This window comes from Chlorocebus sabaeus, chromosome 24 (genome assembly GCF_047675955.1).
Source record: "Chlorocebus sabaeus isolate Y175 chromosome 24, mChlSab1.0.hap1, whole genome shotgun sequence".
Classification (NCBI taxonomy): Eukaryota; Metazoa; Chordata; class Mammalia; order Primates; family Cercopithecidae; genus Chlorocebus; species Chlorocebus sabaeus.
In genome coordinates, this window is record NC_132927.1 from 47,151,590 (window position 1) to 47,170,292 (window position 18,703).

The 18,703-nt window shown below is 44.3% G+C and overlaps 1 protein-coding gene and 1 long non-coding RNA gene across 3 annotated transcripts in view; one reads left to right on the forward strand and one right to left on the reverse strand.

Moving 5' to 3' along the window:
• MAP3K9 (mitogen-activated protein kinase kinase kinase 9) overlaps positions 1-7,808 on the reverse strand; it is an 88,967-nt gene extending 81,159 nt beyond the window's left edge. The window contains exon 1 of the mRNA XM_007987160.3: positions 7,068-7,808. Coding sequence (XP_007985351.2) covers positions 7,068-7,482 — 415 coding nt within the window. The 5' untranslated portion in view covers positions 7,483-7,808. The remainder of the gene's footprint in view (positions 1-7,067) is intronic.
• A 193-nt stretch (positions 7,809-8,001) lies between these two features.
• LOC103229273 (uncharacterized) lies at positions 8,002-14,764 on the forward strand. Of its 2 annotated transcripts, XR_005235416.2 has the most exons (3): positions 8,005-8,253; positions 8,395-8,608; positions 13,357-14,764. It is a non-coding gene; the product is annotated as an uncharacterized lncRNA (long non-coding RNA). The 2 variants fall into 2 exon arrangements; XR_005235415.2 differs by having other exon boundaries at positions 8,002-8,608.
• The last annotated feature ends 3,939 nt before the right edge of the window (positions 14,765-18,703 follow it).

Consider the following 18,703-nt stretch of genomic DNA (forward strand, 5'->3'; position numbering starts at 1 on the left):
GAAAGGATTCTCAGGGAAGGCAACATTTGAAATGGGCCCTAAAGAGTGAGTGGGAGAGATCTCAGGCAATGAAGGAAATCAGGGTAGGGAAGGACAATCAGGCAGAGGGAAGGACAGGAGCCAAGAACATGGAGTAGGAAGTATACGGTATATTAGGATCTCCAGGGAGTCTGCTGTGCCCGGGTCATGTGCATCAGGATTGGAGACAAGGCTCAAAGCCTTGTTGAGGGTAACCAGGCCAGGAAAAGTCTTTAAAGCCATTCTGAGGGGCTTGAACTTCACATTGTAAACAAGAGGAGTCATGTATCTTTCAGAAAAGGAATGTTGTTAGACCTGTAATTTAGAAAGGAAACCAACTCTGGCAGCCGCTGGAAACTAACCTGGAAGACAGAGACCCAACAGCAAAAGGACCCTCTAAGGAGGCCTTGCAGCTCTGAGGTCTGAACCTCAGCAGCAGGGAATATGGGGAGTACGCAGTCAATTTGAGAGACTTTCAGAACTTGGGTTCTACCTGGACCTGGTGACTGAAACATGGGAAAGGAGCCTCATAAGAGATATCTTATTCCAGCAGTCATCTGTGCTTCAGTTCAAGCCCTGATGGTCCCAGTATCCCACCCAGTATCCCAACCAATCATTCTCCTTCCCAAATCCAGAGTTTGAACCTAAGGTACTTGATTATATATTTCGTTGTGTGTGGAAAGGCTTTCATGGGTAGATAATAATAGCTGCCAGTGATTATAAATCGAGCTACATATGGTGCTAAGTGCTATATGAGCAAAGTATGTTTTGTTTCTTGCATGAAACCCTGTTCTGTATCTTCTTTTTTCTTTTGTCTTTACCTGGCTGATTCATACTCATACCTCAGGTCTTAAATATCAGTTTCATAGTGGAATTTCTCCATCCCCAAGACCAAATGAGGTCAGGCCCCTATCAAACACTTCCATGGCAGTTTCCATTCCACGAGAGGCATCAAAGTTATAATTACTTAATTACTTGTTCAATGCCCATTGTCCAGGCCAGATTATGAGACCCACGAGGGCAGAGATTCTGCCTGCTCTATTCACCACTGCACTTACCATGCCAAACATTTTGTAGGTGACCAACAGATCCTTGAAATAAAATGGAAAAAAAAAATCTACTTGATATGGTTTGGATATTTGCCCCCTCTGATTTTCATGTCAAAATGGAATCCCCAGTGCTGGGGGTGGGGCCTGGTGGAAATATTTGGGTCATGAGGGCTGATCCCCCATGAATGGCTTGGCATAGTAATAAGTGAGTTTTTGCTCGAATTCACACAAGATCTGGTTGTTTAAAAGAGTGTGGCACCTCCCCGGTTTTTCTCTCTTGCTCCTGGCTCCCACTATGTGACATGCCTGCTCCCACTTCACCTTCCACCATGAAAAAAAGCTCCCTGAGGCCTCGCCAGAGCCAAGCAGATGCTGGTGCCATGCTTCCCATACAGGTTGCAGAACCGTGGGCCAATTAAACTTTTTTTCTTTATAAATTACCCAGCCTCAGGTATTCCTTCAAAGCAATGCAAGAATGGACTAACACACTATCTCAATAGGAAATAAACCAAATTCAGATCTCAAAAAAAAAAAACTGAACTGGAACTGGACCTTCTGAAACAAATACAGAAAATAATCACACTTTACTAAAAAAAACCTAAGAAAACAAAGATACATTTCTGAACTTTTGGCAAGACCAAAAGAGGAACTGCCACTGCTGACTACTCCCTTCCTTACTCAGCCAGCCCTGTAACGCCTCCGTTCTCCACTCAGATGCTGGCGGTGCTAAAAAATCTGTTCTTGCTTAATTATAGCACCTCTATCCCATCTGGGGCTAATATTCATTTGTATTTTGTAATGCTACTGGCAGTCTGCACAAAGGAAGCTCTTAGGTGGATAAGTTAGGTGGATAGTCTTTAGATATACAAAAAGTATGGCCCATCCTGACCCCAAAATTCCAACTGTTTAAAGAGGTTATCACCTTATCTAGCAGTCTTCCTGAAGAATGAATGTCATGGAAGAATATTGTAGACTAGCAATCGGCATCCATTCCAAAATCCTTCTAGCATAAATTTCAATACTACAGAGGCTAGGAAGCTAAAAACTACATTTCCCAGACTCCTTTACAGCTAAAGTTCTGAATGCAAATTAAGTTCTGCCAATTAGATGCACAAGATTTGAAAGACAGAAGTGAGATGAAGACCATCTTGCTGCGGGGATTTTTTGCAACAGCATGTTGGTGTCCAATCACTAAGTCTGTAGATGTGGAGAGGAATGTTTCGTAGCCAAGTCGTTGCCAAATCTCTGGGCTGCAGACACAACAGGGTGTTTTTGAAGCCAACAGCTTCAATGGCAGCTCCTGATTCTGTATGTTCCCAATTAGAGAGGTAGCAGCTGACCTGGTGGGCCAGTTCTGCTATGTTCTGGGAGTTGTTCACACAGGTCCAGCTGAGAGCCTCTTCCTCAGCCCTTCCAACAATTCTGCAAGCACCGAATTTCCTGTGCTAAATCTCTTTCTTGCTTAAAATAGCTTGAGCATTTCTGAGCCCCAAAATGAATCCTGACTGATTACTAATTTGTGCCTGATGTCATCTCTATGAATGAGGAAAATATGCCTATGTTATAAAGAAAGATTAGAAACCCTCTTGGAGAAATACATGTTAAGAGTCTTCCTGGTCATGAAGGGAAGGAACATTCATGTTTTTCTAGCAGCTTTTACACATATGAAAAGATGTGTGATTATTTAACAAATTTGCATCTGTTTTCTTATTTCCTCAACTGAGTATCTGAATTCTCCTTAAGGAATTTTAACTATTGTACTTTCTCTTGTACCCTCCCTTCTTTCCTCCAGTCTTAAGCATAGTTGTAAACACACAGTAGGTGTTAAATATTTATTTAAACGCAGGAGGGATTGAAAAAATAAATGCAAGGAGGTTTAAAAGATATGATTCAGTACTAGGGTGCTGAAAGGACAGCTCCTCTAAAAACCTCTGCAGGGAAGGGAAAGCAATAACCTCTCTTTGGGTAGAACATAAAAATCCCAGGTTCTTGCTATTTAGTTAAAAAAAATATTATGACCTGACTCCAAGAAAAGTACAGAACACAGCTTTCAAACTGATAAAAGACAGAACCCAGGAAGAAGGGAGGGAGGAAGGACCATCTTTTTCCTTCCCTGCTCAGTCCCGTTGGATAGGAACGAAGGAACTAGACCTCCAGGTGCAGCAGAGTATGTGGGGCTCTCCTTCCCTTCCCTGCTCCAGTCAAGACCTGGTTTTAAGTAAGAATCAGGTCAAGCTGCATTCAGTACATTTTTCAGTTTCTGTAGAAGGATATTTACAAGAATATCAGGAATAAATCCTTAGTTCTTCCATTTTTAAAGTCAAGATGTTATTCCCTCTCAATCATATGCTTGGAAACTGAATGTTTAGGCACATTTTGGTAGGTTTTGAGTAAGTGAATGGTATATACTTCACTCACTTAAAAATCTTAGGTACATCTGAAAGTATGTCCTTCTATTTCTAGTGGATGTAGATAATAAAAAGTATAAACTAATAACCTTAATGTATGCCCTGTTTGAAAACTGAAACAACTCTCTTGTAAGAGAAACTTTCATATTTCTCTTGGGAGGATTGCACCTCCCAAGATAGTGAGTTTGGAACTGTACACTTTTCATCTTTCACTAAAATAAAGAAGATGGGTGAGCTCCTGGGTTATTTATATTTGTCATCCATAGGCAGCTAAACGCTAACAAGTACCTACAATGGAGAGGATTAAAGCACTATAAGAACATAAAATGACTTATAATTTTTATATGTTTTCTTTGTCATGATATTTAGTAACTTTCCCCTTCTGTTTTGAATAAAGTTTGAGGCCAGATACAGTGGCTTACACCTGTAATCCCAACACTTTGGAAGGCTGAGGTGGGAGGAATGATTGAAGCCAAGAGTTCGAAACTAGCCTGGGCAACAAAGCAAAAGCTCATCTCTATTAAAACGTAAATAAAAATAATTGGCTGGGCATGGTGGCATGTGCCTCTGGTCCCAGCTTCTTTAGGAGGCTGGAGTGGGAGGATCCCTTGAGCCCAGGAGTTCAAGGTTGCAGTGAGCTATGATTACGCCACTGCACTTCAGCCTAGGTGAGAAAGTGAAACCCTGTCTCTAAAAATTAAGAAAACAAAAAAAGCTTTTAAATAAAGTTTGAAGCTAAATTTTCACTTAAGAAACAATAATATGAAACTAAAACTGAACACTATTGCTTAATATCTTCTATTCATGGTCCAGAATGCAACGTCACAACACATCCTTAGAGGGGAAGTTGAAAAGGGTAACTCTGGTGATGAGGTGTCAGTGGCTCAATTTCATTCCAAGTCTTTGGAGACAAGGTTTGTCAACTGTCTTCACTTTCCAAGTGACACGAACTGATCTGGTAGAGCACACAGATGAGAGATGCACCTGTCAGTAACAGCCCATGTTCACCCTCTGATGAACCAAGGCACTGCATCTTTACCAAGACACTGCACTGAAGTTTTATATTTACATCGTTAATCTCCCTCATGTAACTTAAAAGCACTTTCTGATCTTATCACTTCTTTATGTCCTGGTACTTAACACAATGTACAGTATCTATCATTCACTAGGTACTCAATGATTAGTTTTTGACTGAAACTAAATTTTCTGAATTATCAAAAATTAATTCCAGTCAAGATCAGAACTCCCAGTGAGGCCAAATAAAAGAATGTGCCAGGTCTTACAAATGCCATATTCTTCAAGTCAATTCTTTCCATTAGAACAAATTACTTCCTACTGTCTCAACATCTGGGTTCCAGATTTAGGAATCTACTCTATCCACAGTAACTTGTATGATAATGAAGATAAGTCCTGGTCACCTAATGAAGAAGTAGCACATTACTGTCATGCCTGGCTCTGTGGACAGTTTTTCAGCCTAAGTCATACTGACTCTTGACTGCTCCAGCAGCCAGAGCACAAGATATTAAAGAAACTGAGTTCCTGATCACGAACCTCATCTAGCTCTTCTACTCTGACATTAGCTGTCCCTGAAAACAAAATCACAAAACTTCGCCCACAGAATCAAAATCTGACTTATGTTTAAAATGACACTATGTTTTCTAACATGCCAGGCTATTCATATTTCTTCCAATATATGCCCAAGTTCATTTTCAACACTTTCAAAACACTATGCCAGGATGCTTAACCTTAAGCCTACCAAACTAGTCCCAAAAAGATGTAGTATCTGGAAACAATTTAAAGTAATTTGCTACCTCCAAGCACTTTAAAGATTAAAATGAAGAAAAATGAAGTTTTAAACTGAATGAGAGGGAGAGGGGGAACCTAAAGATTTGAACATCAATTTGATAGTCAAAACACCAACAGAAAAGGAAGAGCAGAAAAACAAGTGAAGAGGTTATGACTTTGATATTACGTGCTAGTTTTTAAAAAACATCTTAAGATAGACCAGACACGGTGGCTCACACCTGTAATCTAACACTTTGGGAGGCCGAGGCATGCGGATCACTTGAGGTCAGCAGTTCGAGCAGTTCGAGACCAGTTTGGCCAATATGGTGAACCTCATCTCTACTAAAAATTCAAAAATTAGCCAGGCATGGTGCGGGCACCTGTAATCCCAGCTACTCAGGAGACTGAGGCAGGAGAATTGCTTGAACCCGGGAGGCAGAGGTTGCAGTGAGCTGAGATTGCGCCACTGCACTCCAGCCTGGGAGACAGAGACACTCTATCTCAAAACAAAAACAAAAACAAAAAACCCTCAAGATTAAAGTAACACAATGTGGGGGTAAAAAATAAGTTACAGAGCAAGAAACGTAACTGTCACAAAGGAAATTTTAAAACTAAATATTTAAAGTTGGTCCTTGCTAATGACGTTTTAAAAAATCAACTAAGATGAAAGTATACAAAATAAGGAATAAACAGTAATTAATACATATTAACAATACCTTTTTAACAGATAAGAAATTATGGAAACTCTCAAATACAAAATAGTGTAAACTGCACTAAAGAGATATTTAAGTGTTTTTTCTGAAACAAACTAATATGATTAAGGGATTCTGATGGCAATTTAACTCCCTTGAAAAAACAAAGAAGATTTCATTATAGGGTATGAAATATGGGGCTCCTGGAAAATTGACGGAAACCAGGACACTGGGAGAAAGGCCCTGGGAGGGACCCCTGAGCATGGTCCCCGTGAGATTTGACCAGTTCCAAATATAGGCAAGGATCTAGGGTGAGAAGAAAGAAGAAAATGTATTTCCCAAACAGCCTCACTGTCAAAGGGCTGGGATTCAGCCACTGTACCTTGCAATCCTGATCTCCCATGGGGCAACGACATACTTTTTCCTCTCTAATCATCACTTGTCCCACTCCCACTCCCAACACACACATCCCTCTTAGCACGTTAATCACTGAGACTCCTAAAGGTACAACTTCTGAGATATAAGGATTAGGATCCAAGAAATCAACCCGACATTTTACAGGCACTTGAGCCTTGAGTTCACACATGCTTCCGGGACTTGTGAGCCAGCCCAGCCCTGAGGAGACACCCCATCTCTTTGAAAGCAAATGCTTTTAAGAGGCGGGGACAGGCGTTAGAAGAGGTGGTGGCAAGGTCCCTGATTTGGGGACTAAGGCTTGGACACTAACCACCAGCTTGCCCTAAACACTTCCAGATTGGGAATGGGGGCTGGGGAGTGGGCGCGGTAAGAGAGGAAGGGAGTGGGAAACGGGCAAAGTCTCAGGCTGGGACTTCAGGATAAGGAATTCGGAGCCACTGCTGAGGTGGCCAAATGAAGGTGAAGAAGCTCAAGTGCCTGAAGTGCGGGCAGGGCCTGCGGCGTCTCGAGCTTATCCAGCGCACCAAGCGAAGCCCGGGCAGCCCAAGCGCGCGCCACCCACACCCAGGTCGATCTTCCTCCCCATTCCCCCGCCTTCATCCTGGCCCTCGCGCAGGGCTCCCCCGTTCCCCGACCGCCCCCCAGGCCTCTGTCATTCCCCTTCCCCGCCCGGCTCCCGGGCCCCGCCTTCGCCTTACACTGAATGGGCGGGTAGCAGCTGGGGTCCTCGCCGCCGGGCTGGCAGCGGCTGGAGAAGGCGCTGCGCGGGGTCACGTAGTTGCTGGGGAAGATGCCCACCCGCTGGTTCAGCTGCCCTGTCCACCAGCCCTCGTCGCCGGACACCTGCGAGTCCTTGGACAGCACCTCCACCACGTCGCCCAGCCGCAGAGTCAGCTCGTCCTCGCCCGCCGCCTCGTACTCGAACACGGCCGTCCAGTAGGGCAGCGGCGCGTCGCAGCCCAGCTCCCCGGGGCCCGCCGCCGCCGCCGCCGCCGCCGCCTCCTCCTCCTCCTCCTCCTCCTCCTCGGCCCCGGCCCCGGCTCCATCCTCCCCCGGCGGGGCGGCAGCGGCGGCGCTCGCTAGGCAGCCGAGAAGCGCTCTGGAGGGCTCCATGGAGCGGCCGATCCATAGGGTGCGGGGCCGCCGCTGCCCGCAGGAGCCGCCGCCGCCTATTGTTCATGCGCCTCCGCAGAGCTGGGAGGACCCCCCCCCCCCACGACGGCGGCCGCAGGTAGGGCCCGGGCTGGCGGGGCTGGGAAAGCCGGCTCGCCGGCGCTGTTGCCGCGGTACTAGAAGAGCGCCGCGCGCGAGCGCTCCGCGCAGCCTAGGGGCGCAGCGGGCCAAGTCCCCGCCTGCCCGCTCGCCCCCCGGGGGCGGCCTCGTCACCTCCGCCGCCGGTACCTGCTCGCGCAGCCGGTGCCGCCGCCGCCGCCCGCCGGCCGCAGCTCTCCCCTCCGCGCCGTGCCGTGCCCCGCCCCCCGCACCGCCCGCTCGCCCGGACCACCTGACACGGGCCTGGCTCCGCCCCAGCCCTGCGGACCCGAGGGGGCCCCGCCCCACGCCCGCCCCGCCCCGCGCCCGCCGCCTTCCCATTGGCTGCGGCCGCCCAGTCCCCGGTTCCTCCGCCGTAGTTGGCGTAGCCTAGCTGGCAGCCTCGCAGGTTCCTCTTACCCACTGCGCCGCCGTCGCATCGTGCCCTCCCCCTTTGTGGGCTCTCTGGTTCTCAAACCCAGGTGGACCCACTCCTCCCGCCCACTGGCCCGCCGCAGCTCCCACCATTGGTCCGCGGCACTTGTCCGTTTCCTGGTAGAGTTCAGCTCCTCCCGGCAGGAAGAGGCGCTGGCCTCATTGGGTGCGTTAGGAGGGAAGAGTGGATCCTAAAAGGTAGTACTGAGCCTTCGTTCAAACTAAAAGGCTGGAAGGGAGGCCGCTGCCTTTGTTTGCCATGGATGGGTAGGGGCTGCACTGAGCAGCACCGGTGTTCTTTATCCGGCTGCACCCCCAACAGAGCTCTTTATTCCCCAGATCATTTTACAGTTGGATTCTCCCTCTTGGATCTGGCTCTGCCTTAGTCCAACCTAAAGGGATCAGCTTCGCCCACGCCCACTCTCACCCCGAAACCTTTCATCTGCTATTGAAGCCTTTTAGGCCCATTGAGATGTTCATTAGAAGAACTCTGAAAACTACGGTTCTCCCCTTTAGGAAGACTGCACCACAGCTCGCCCTCTCCTGGGTTCCGGTAAGAAGAGATTCCAATACCACTCTTTTTTTAGAATTTAGAAAGGCAAGAGACCACCTTACTGGGCTTCAACCTGGGGCTAGGAACGCTGCCATGAATTGAGCTTGGTCTGTCTGAAGGGAGCCAACTGTTCGACAATCCTTAGGCTTCTTTTGCCTGTTGGAATTACACCTTGGATCGTGGTGAAGTCTACAGAGGTCAGATTAAGAAGAACCAAAGCAAAATAAACGTAGAAAGCGATGTTGAGTTCATGAGTCAGGACGACCTCTTCCTATATGCTTTTGCTATACCCTGCATTTTGAACATTAAGAACGAGATAGGAGGCCCATAATGTTTCTTCTTGCTTTAATCCTATCATGGCAACGTTGACTTCCAGTAAGAAAGGTTCTCCGATCTTTCTTTCTGTCTTTTTTTTTTTAGACAGTGTCTCAGTTTGTTGCCCAGGCCGGAGTGCAGTGGCGCAATCTTGGCTCAGTGCAGCCTCAATATCCCAGGATCAAGCAATCCACCCACCTCACCCTCCCGAGTAGCTGGGAGTACAGGCATGTGCCACCACGCTTGGCTAATTTTGTTTATTTTTTTGTAGAGAGAAGATCTCACTGTGTCACCCAGGCCCTTCTCGAACTCTGGGCTCAAGTCATCCACCTGCGTCGGCCTCCTGAAGTGCTAGGATTACAGGCCTTAACCACCTCACCTAGTCCTCTGAAATTTCTAAATAAGCCAGTGCAGATCTAGCCCAATCTCTACCAAGCTTTGTTACCTTTTCCCCTTCAGTGGTAGGAATAGACATTATTTATTTAGCAAGGGTGAGTGCTTTTGTTGCATTTTAGTTTGGGTTTATTATTACACAAACTAAAGACAGTGGGACAATTTGGAAAGATAACTAGGCAGCTACATGACTTTGGGCAGGTGTCCTAACACTGTACTCTTAAAGTGAGGGGAGTGAACTGGACGATATCATATGTCCTCATAGTTTGGACATTCTGTGGTTTGCTCATCAATATGACTACACTGTATATAGCACACATTTAAGGTCTTGAAGAAGAGACATGAGGCTTGTTCTAAAAAGCATCCAGAGTAGGTCTTGAGAAAGAATTTCTGTTTAAGTAAAGACCCTAAAACAATGCTCAGGTTCTTATACATAGAATCCACGAACTGGAAAAGATATGAATGAGTCTGAGTAAATTCTCTAAGTTTTGTTTTAGACAAAACCATTCCACCCTCAAGCGGAAGAGAGCAAGTGAGTGGGGGCAGAGGTATTTTGTGCTTTTTTAAAGGCCATAAAATAATTGTCTTGATAAAATTTTAACTTGGGGCTGGGTATGGTGGCTTGCACCTGAAATCTCAGCAGTTTGGGAGGCTGAGGCAGGAGGATCACTTGAGCCCAGGAAGGAGACCAGCCTGAGCAACATGGTGAGACCCCTATCTCTACAAAAAATTTTAAAATTTGCCAGGCATGGTGGTGCGAACCTGTAGTCCCAGCTATTTGAGAGGCTGAGGCAAGAAGATTGCTTGAGCCTAGGAGGTCAAGGCTGTAGTGTTTGCTATACCGCACTCCAATCTAGGTGACAAAGCAAGACCCTGTCTCAAAAAAAAAATCTTTTTTTTTAACTGGAGGGAAAAAGAGTTTTACAAACTGTAGACACACAGCAAAACAGAAACAGGAAAAAAAAAGTACTAAAAAGAGAAAAATGTCAGTGGTGGGTCTCTAAGTAGTCGGATTATGAGTAATTGGGTAACTTTGTTGTCATTTTACTTCATAATTTTGTATGTTCTATTATTTAGTTTCGTGGATTCCTTCCACTCCCTGGAAAGAGGGAAAGAGAGGAGAAAAATCATTGGCCCTTCTCAATAGGAAAACTCTAATTCCCTGCACAACTTAAACCTTTAATACCACAGCGTATATTTAGAATCTCATAAAGAGTAATTCATCAAACATTTCAACAAGTCATTCAGTTAATATTTGTTGAATGGATAAGTGCTAGGAATTCAAATGAGGGTAGATCTTTCAAACTAAACTTGTCTGGCAGGGTTGCATGGAAGAAGCAGAAGCAGAACTGGTCCTGGAGGGGAATGGGGTGGAGCAGGGAAAAGTGTGTTCAGGAAAGAAGGGTGGGAATAGGCACAGCCACAGAGGTAGGAAAGCATGGAGAGGGGGACCATTTGGATGGAATAGAAGGATGAGAAAGAACTCTGAAAAGATAGGTTGAGACCAGATTGTAAAGGGCCCTGTAATTACTTGATTCACACTAGTAATTATGTAATTGATTATTTGTAATTATTTAATGTCTAGTACATTCACCATAAGGGCAGGAACCAGTCTGTCTGGTTCTCCACAGCTCTCCCAGCACCTAGAGAGTACTTAGCACATAATTGAGTCTCAGTACTTATTTGCAACTGGATGGCTGATTTGAATCCGAGGCGAAGAAGCCTTGGTTTTGTTCAGCGTGTAAAAGATTATCACTGAAAGGTTTTGAGTAGGACTGTGGGGTGATCAAATATTGCCTTCTCTGAGGACTAGAATGGATAAGGAGATGCTTAAGTTGGACATTGAAAGATATATACAATTTGATTACTAGAGAATAAAAGATGTGGAAATAGAAATTAATATAGTGAGTAGCAATAACAGAAATTTCAGCCAGAGAAGAGGAGAGAATGTGAAAAGGGAGTGATGGGAAATAAAATTGCTGAAATAAAAGAAGGGCAGATTGTAAAAGACTTTGAAAATGAGGTGGAATTACCAAGATTTTACCACGAGGAAGTTTTTGAGGAGGAGGTTGGCAGATGTCACCCCCAAAAAGAAACATTTTCTCTACCATGCTGAAAAGCATAGCATAAGGAAGGGAGAAAATAGCCATCAGTGATGCAAGTTGACATTAGACTTAAGTCAATAGATCATAGTTTATCCTGGCTTTGTCCTTTAAAAATGCTGTGACTTTGGGCAAGACACCTGTTTGAACCTCAGTTTCCTCATTTTTAAGTAGGTGTAATAATAATCTCTGGTTATAATGGATGTTTATAGGATTAAATGAGACAGGCCATGCAGAAGCTCTTAGCATGCTGCTCACACCCAACAAATAGTCAACATATTTTTTTTCCTTCTTTCACCTACCTATTACCCCCCAGAAACACTCTTTAATTACACCCAGGCCTCTTGATTGGAAGTTGAACCCAGGGTTTTCCCTAAAGGAAAGAGACAGAAGGAAGGAAGGAAAAAGGAACAGAGGCCTCTGGGAGGCCGAGGTGGGTGGATCACTTGAGCTGAGGAGTTCAAGATCAGCCTGGGCAACATGGTGAAACCCCATCTCTACAAAATAGAAAAGTTAGCCAGGCATGGTGGTGCCTGTGGTCCTAGCTTTTGGGAGGCTGAGATGGGAGGATCGCTTGAGCAGAGATGTTGAGGCTGTGGTGAGCCGAGATTGCTCCACTGCACTCCAACCTGGGTGACAAAGCGAGACCCTGTCTCAAAAAAAAAAGAACAGATAGGAGAGAAGAGGAAGGCGTGAAGGAAGGAGGGAAGACAGGAGGGGAATGAAAGAAAGGACAAAAAAGAGATAAACAGGAAGGAAGCAGGGAGGGGAGAAAAGGAAGGAAGCAAAGGAGGGAAGGGAAGAAAGAAGGCAGGAAAGGAGGGCAGGTTTCACAGACTAATGAAGAATTTGGGGTCTTGGCTTCTGACTGAATTTGAATCTATGCTTACTGCATGCCATTAGGCAAGTTAACCCTGCTGTGCCCCAGATCCCTCACCTGGAAATTAAGAATAATTGTACCTATCTTATATATGTTATGTGCTTAACACATAATCTAGCATGTAGTTACTGTTATTATTTGAGCCTAAACTGTGACTTAGTTAATGAATGTCACCCTTTCCTTGATTCTTTTGGGAAATATTTAAAATTAGTACTTTGATGCAAAAAAAAAAAAAAAAATTCCTCAAGCAGACTTTTACCTTTGTTTTTTTGTTTGTTTGTTTGTTTGTTTTTGAGAAACAAGGTCTCACTGTGTCACCCGGGCTGGAGAGCAGTGGCACGATCGTAGCTGGCTGATCACATGGCAGCCTCAGACTCCTGGACTCAGTGGGTCCTCCTGCCTCAGCATCCTGAGTAGCTGGGTCTGCGGGTGCATGCCACCATGCCTGGCTAATTTTGTTAATTTTTGGTAGAGATAAGGACTCACTGTGTTGCCCAGGCTGGCTTCAAACTCTTGGCCTCGCCTCAAGGGATCCTCCTGCCTCCATCGCTTCAAATGCTGGGATTACAGGTTTGAGCCACTGTGCCTGGCCCTTTTTACCTTTTCTAAAAAAGCCAGCCCACCACTTTCACCTCTCATGTTATACCATTTCAGGAAAGAAGCCCTAGTTTCTGATTCATAAACTCTATTTGCATTAAACATGATTTTAAGCAAATGGTTTGGGCAGATGTGTGGCAGGGCTGATGGAACAGACCTTTGGAGTCAGACCCGGGTTTGAATTCTTGATCAGCTTGTCATGAGTGTGGGAGGCCTTTCACCTCTCGGAGCCTCTGTTTCATTGTTGGTAACATGAGATTGTGTAAAATGGGGTTGCTGTGAGGGTTAGATGAAGTAAGAGGTCCTCCTGGCAGTGCTTAATACATAATAATAAGTGCTTAATAAATTGTAAATGTTATTACAATTGATAGTATTTAATGCTTCTCTGAGGAATTATGAGTTAATGCAGCTTGAACCACTAAAAAGGTAAGAAATCTTTCCTCTTTTCTTCTTTCTCCTAGGAAAACCTCAGTTCAGAAAAGCAATAAACTATGGGGGGCTGTTTAGAATGTTGCATCTCTGGAGAGCAAGTTGCATTTTAACAGTGATCAGAGCCTTTAATTAAGGCATGAAGGTCAAATCATTTCTGCTTCATCCAGCCCGGTTGCAGAGTGAGCCCATGGGACATCCCTCTGAAATTATACTGCTTACAACCATGCTGAGTCTGCAAGGACTTCATCCAAGCCTTTCCGTCCAGGACCTCAAACAGCCCTAATCACAAGAAGAGAGATTTCAGGAAAGAGAAAATTTTTCCTATCATTGGCGTTTTTGAAGAACATGAAATGACTGGGAAAATAATCTTGTTAAGTAGAAAAAAAAGAAATCTGTTGTAATTTTCAAATAATTTTTAAATAAATTGGAAAAATTAAGAGAACTATATATGTAATATATTCCTAATCTTATGAAAAAATATATATGCATTAATATTATTGAAAGAAATATATCAAAAGGTGAAGAGCAATTATCACCAATCTAGATTATGAGATTAGGAGTGATTTTTTTTTCTTTGTCCTGTACTATTTAGCATTTTCTACCATTAAAATATTCTGATTTTCAATTAGAATAGTATGTTAGACAGAGAAGGACAAATATCACATGAACTCTCACTCTCTTATGGAATAGATCTTGTGGAATCTAAAAAAGTTGAACTCGGCCGGGTGCAGTGGCTCACACCTGTAATCCCAGCACTTTGGGAGGCCGGGGCGGGCAGATCACGAGGTCAGGAGATTGAGACCATCCTGGCTAACACGGTGAAACCCCTTCTCTACTAAAAATACAAAAAAATTAGCCAGGCATGGTGGCGGGCACCTGTAATCCCAGCTACTCGGAGGCTGAGGCAGGAGAATGGTGTGAACCCGGGAAGTGGAGCTTGCAGTGAGCCGAGACCGCGCCACTGCACTCCAGCCTGGGCGACAGAGCGAGACTCCGTCTCAAAAAAAAAAAAAAAAAATTGAACTCATAGAAAAAGAGAGGAAATCATGGTTACCAGTTAGAAAAAAGGAATTACCAGTTAGAAAAAAGGAATAAGTTCAAGAGATCTATTATACACCGTGGTGAATATAGTTAATAACAATATATTTTATACTGTAAAATTGCTAAGATAGTAGATTTTAAGTGTTCTTACCACACAAAACAATAAGTATATGAGGCAAAGCATCTGGTAATTAGCTTGGTTTCACCACTCCACAGTGTATACATATGTCAAAACATCATGTTGTATGCTATAAATGTATACACTTTTTGTCAATTTTAAACAGGTTATTAAAAAAACAGTATTTTATTGTTGATAATTATGAAAAATTTTAATGATGTAGAAATGTGTACAGTATAATGATAAAGAGTAGTAAAAAAAATCCTTATAAAATATAATTACAAATGTGTTGGGTGGATAATATAAAAATCTTAACAGCTATTTCTGAGCTAAGTGGTGGAGCATGGTTCATTTTTACTGCCTTCTGTGTCAGGTTGTTCTTGCATTGCTATGAAGAAATACCTGGCCAGATTATAGGTGGCTCATGCCTATAATCCTGGCACTTTGGGTGGATCACATCAGTTCAGGAGTTCGAGACCAGCCTGGCCAACATGGTGAAACCCTGTCTCTACTAAAAATACAAAAATTAGTCAGGTGAGGTAGTGCGTGCCTGTAGTCCCAGCTACTGGGGAGGCTGAGGCAGGAGAATCGTTTGAACCCGGGAGGCAGAGGTTGCAGTGAGCCGAAATAGCCTGGGTAACAGACCAAGATACTGTCTCAAAAAGAAAAAAAAAAAGAAATACCTGAGAAAAGGTAATTTATAAAGGAAAGAGGTTTAATTGGCTCACGATTCTACAGGTTTTACAGGAAGCATAGCAGCATCTGATTTTAGGGAGGCCTCGGGAAGCTTCCAATCCTGGCAGAAAGCAACGAGAGCAGGCACGTCACATGGCGAAAGCAGGAACAAGAGAGAGTTGATAGGGGAGGTGCCACACACTTTTAAACAATCAGATCTCATGAGAACTCATTATCCTGAAGACAGCACCAAGGGGATGGTGCTAAACCATTCATGAAAAATCCGCCCCCATGATCCAATTGCGTCCCACCAGGCCCCACCTCCTGCGTTGGGGATTACAATTCAACAAGAGATTGGGGCAGGGACAGATGGCCCAACTATGATTTCCACATCATTACCGTACACGTTTCCAAACTTCATTTTACTTTTCTTTATTTTTCCTACAACAAAAATAACCATGTGATATTTGTGTAATTGTAATAAAGAACTACAAAATCACTTTTATCTTTTTAAATACAAAATTCAAACTAAAACCTTTATTGTTAGTTGGAGAGATGGTGGAGGAAGGAAAACAGAAGCTGAGGATGATACTATTAATAAGTAACAATAATGACAATGACTTCTGTTAAGGGCTTACTTAGGTTCACAGTCGTTTATTTGCTAGAGGCTTTAACGGCTTCTTCCAAGCAAACAAAAGTCTTGGAATCCAAACAGTCTCTTTATTCCCCATCCCTCCTACCTTATGGAGAGAAATTCTTAGTTATGTGCAGACAGATATGTGGACTAAGTTAGCATGGCTGTGGCACCCCTCACCTGACACGGATTTAGACTTCTTTAGCTTTTCAAATGTTTTGGTATGTATGTATGTATGTATGTATGTAGGTATGTATGTATTGAGACGGAGGCTCACACTGTCATCCAGGCTGGAGCGCAGTGGCACCATTTTGGCTCACTGCAACCTCCGCCTCCCAGGTTTCAGCGATTCTCCTGCCTCAGCCTCCCAAGTAGCTGGGATTACAGGCGCCCTCCACCACGCCCAGCTAATTTTTCTATTTTTAGCAGAGACGGGGTTTCACCATGTTGGCCAGGCTGGTCTCGAACTCTTGACCTCAGGTGATCTGCCCACCTCAGCCTCCCAAAGTACTGGGATTACAGGCGTGAGCCACAGTGCCCGGCAAACCTTGGTCTTTAAATCACGTTGGCAAGACTGAGCTCAAACGTAAGCTCTCTGTTCTGGTTTTGAGATTTGTGCCTTCTTATCTAAAACAGTAACAATTTAAATATTTTTGTTATTTGAACAAACCAATAAGATCTGAGGAATGAGCAACCGTCACAGTTGTCTGAATAATACATTGCACGGTAGTGGGGGCTGTTTCGTAAAGGTCTTGGCACAGCATTGCCCTCTTAGAGACAAAGGTGGACCATTGCGCCGCCGTGTGGTATTGAGGGGTATGGCGCCTTTTTTAATTATGCTTTTTTTAGTTTAAGAGCTAGACTAACCTTCGTGGTCGCTGGGTGGAGCCCTTTCAATTTGTTTGTGTGGAAACAGACTCAGGCAAGTGATGTTACTGGTGCTTGAACCCAAATCTTCAGACCCTTTTCAAGGTCCCAGCTTTTCAAGTTAACTCACAGATGTCTGCACATAGCTGGAGGGAAACTGGGAGCTGTCTTAATGCAAAACTCAATTTCACATTCAAAGAAACTGAAGTGTAGAGAGGATAAGTGACTTGCTAAAAGGTCCGCGCTAATTTGGAGTCCTTCTTTTTTTATTCTACTCATTCGTTTATTCACCAAATATTTATACATGTGTCTACCACGTGTCAGGTACCATTCAAGGCACTAGAGATAAAATAGTGAACAAAGCAAACAAAAATCCCTTCATCTCTTCCCTTCATAAAGCTCATGTTCTAATAGGGGAAACAAAGTAAGCAATTAAACACATGATATCAGATTACAGAGGGGTAAATGCAAAGAAGAAAAGAAAGGGAAGGGGGATGTGAAATGTTAGGAGGGGCTACTTTTTGGAGTGGCCAGAGAAAAACTCCTTGACAAGGTAACTGGTGACTTTTTGTTTTGTTTTGTTTTTTTGAGATGGAGTCTCACTCTGTGGCCCAGGCTGGAGTACAGCGGCACGATCTCAGCTCACTGCAACCTCCACCTCCCAGTTCAAGTGATTTTCCTTCCTCAACCTCCCAAGTAGCTGAGACTACAGGCGTGTGCCACAATGCCCAGCTAATTTTTGTATTCTTAGTAGAGACGGGGGTTTCATCTTGTTGGCCAGGCTGGTCTCAAACTCCTGACCTCAGGTGATCCACCTACCTCGGCCTCCCAAAGTGCTGGGATTACAGGAGTTAGCCATGGCACCCGGCCAACAAGGTGACTTTTGAGTAAAGACACCTGAAAGAATTTAGGAAACCAGCCATACAGATACAGGGGAAGAGCATTCAGGCAAACTGCACTGTAGTGCAAAGCCCTAAGACAGGAAAATGCCTGTGTATTCACGAAAAGATAGCAAACTCAAGGGTGGTAAGAGCTACAAGAGGTAGGGTGTCCTGTTCACATGGGGTCCTTCAGGTCAAAGGAGGACTTTGGTTTTACTTTAAATGAGACAGCCTATTGAAGAGGTTTGTTTTTGTTTTTTGTTTTTTTCTGAGACAGGGTCTCACTCTGTTGCCCAGACTGGAGTGCAATGGTGTGATCTCGGCCCATTAGAGCCTCAACCTGCTGGGCTCAAGCGATTCTCCCACCTCGGCCTCCTGAGTAGCTGGGACTACATGCATGTGCCATCACACCCAGCTAATTTTTGTTGTTGTTTTGTTTTGTTTTGTTTTTTGTAGAGACAAGGTCTCACTATGTTGCCCAGACTGTCTCGAACTCTTGGGCTCAAGCAATTCTCCTGCCGTGGCCTCCCAAAGTACTGGGATTACAGATGTGAGCTACCATGCCCTGTCACACTGACGATTTTAATGAGCAGAGGAGCGGTGTGGTCTGCCTTTTCAACAAGATCACTCTGGCTACTGGGTTTGCAACGGGCTTCAGAAATCAAGTGCAGGGACTGTGAGAAGGAAGGCGCTATTCAATAAGCCTGTCACGGGATAACAGCAAATTAGAAAAGGGAGGTGACAATGGGTATGGTGAAAAGTAGTCAGAATTTAGAAATACATTTTGAGGCTAGACCAACCAGGTTTGCTGATGAATCAGAAAGGGAACAAAAGAAAGAGATGTGTCAAGGATGACATCAAGGTTTTTGGTTTGAGCGACTGGAAGGCTAGCATTGCCATTTATGGAGAATGTGGGAAAAGCTGGTTTGGGGGCAAATCTCAGCAGTTTAATGTTAGACATGATAAGTTTGAGATCACTGTTCTATACCCAAGTGGAGATGTCAAGTGGGCAGATGATTACGTTGTCTGGAGTTCTTTCAAGAACTGTTAGACGACAACAGTCTAGTCCCTGAGAACCTTAACTCTATAAAATGACTAAGGGCGCAATAATGAGAAGAAAACATTCAGACTCAAATGATAAAATACTTTCTACTTTAACA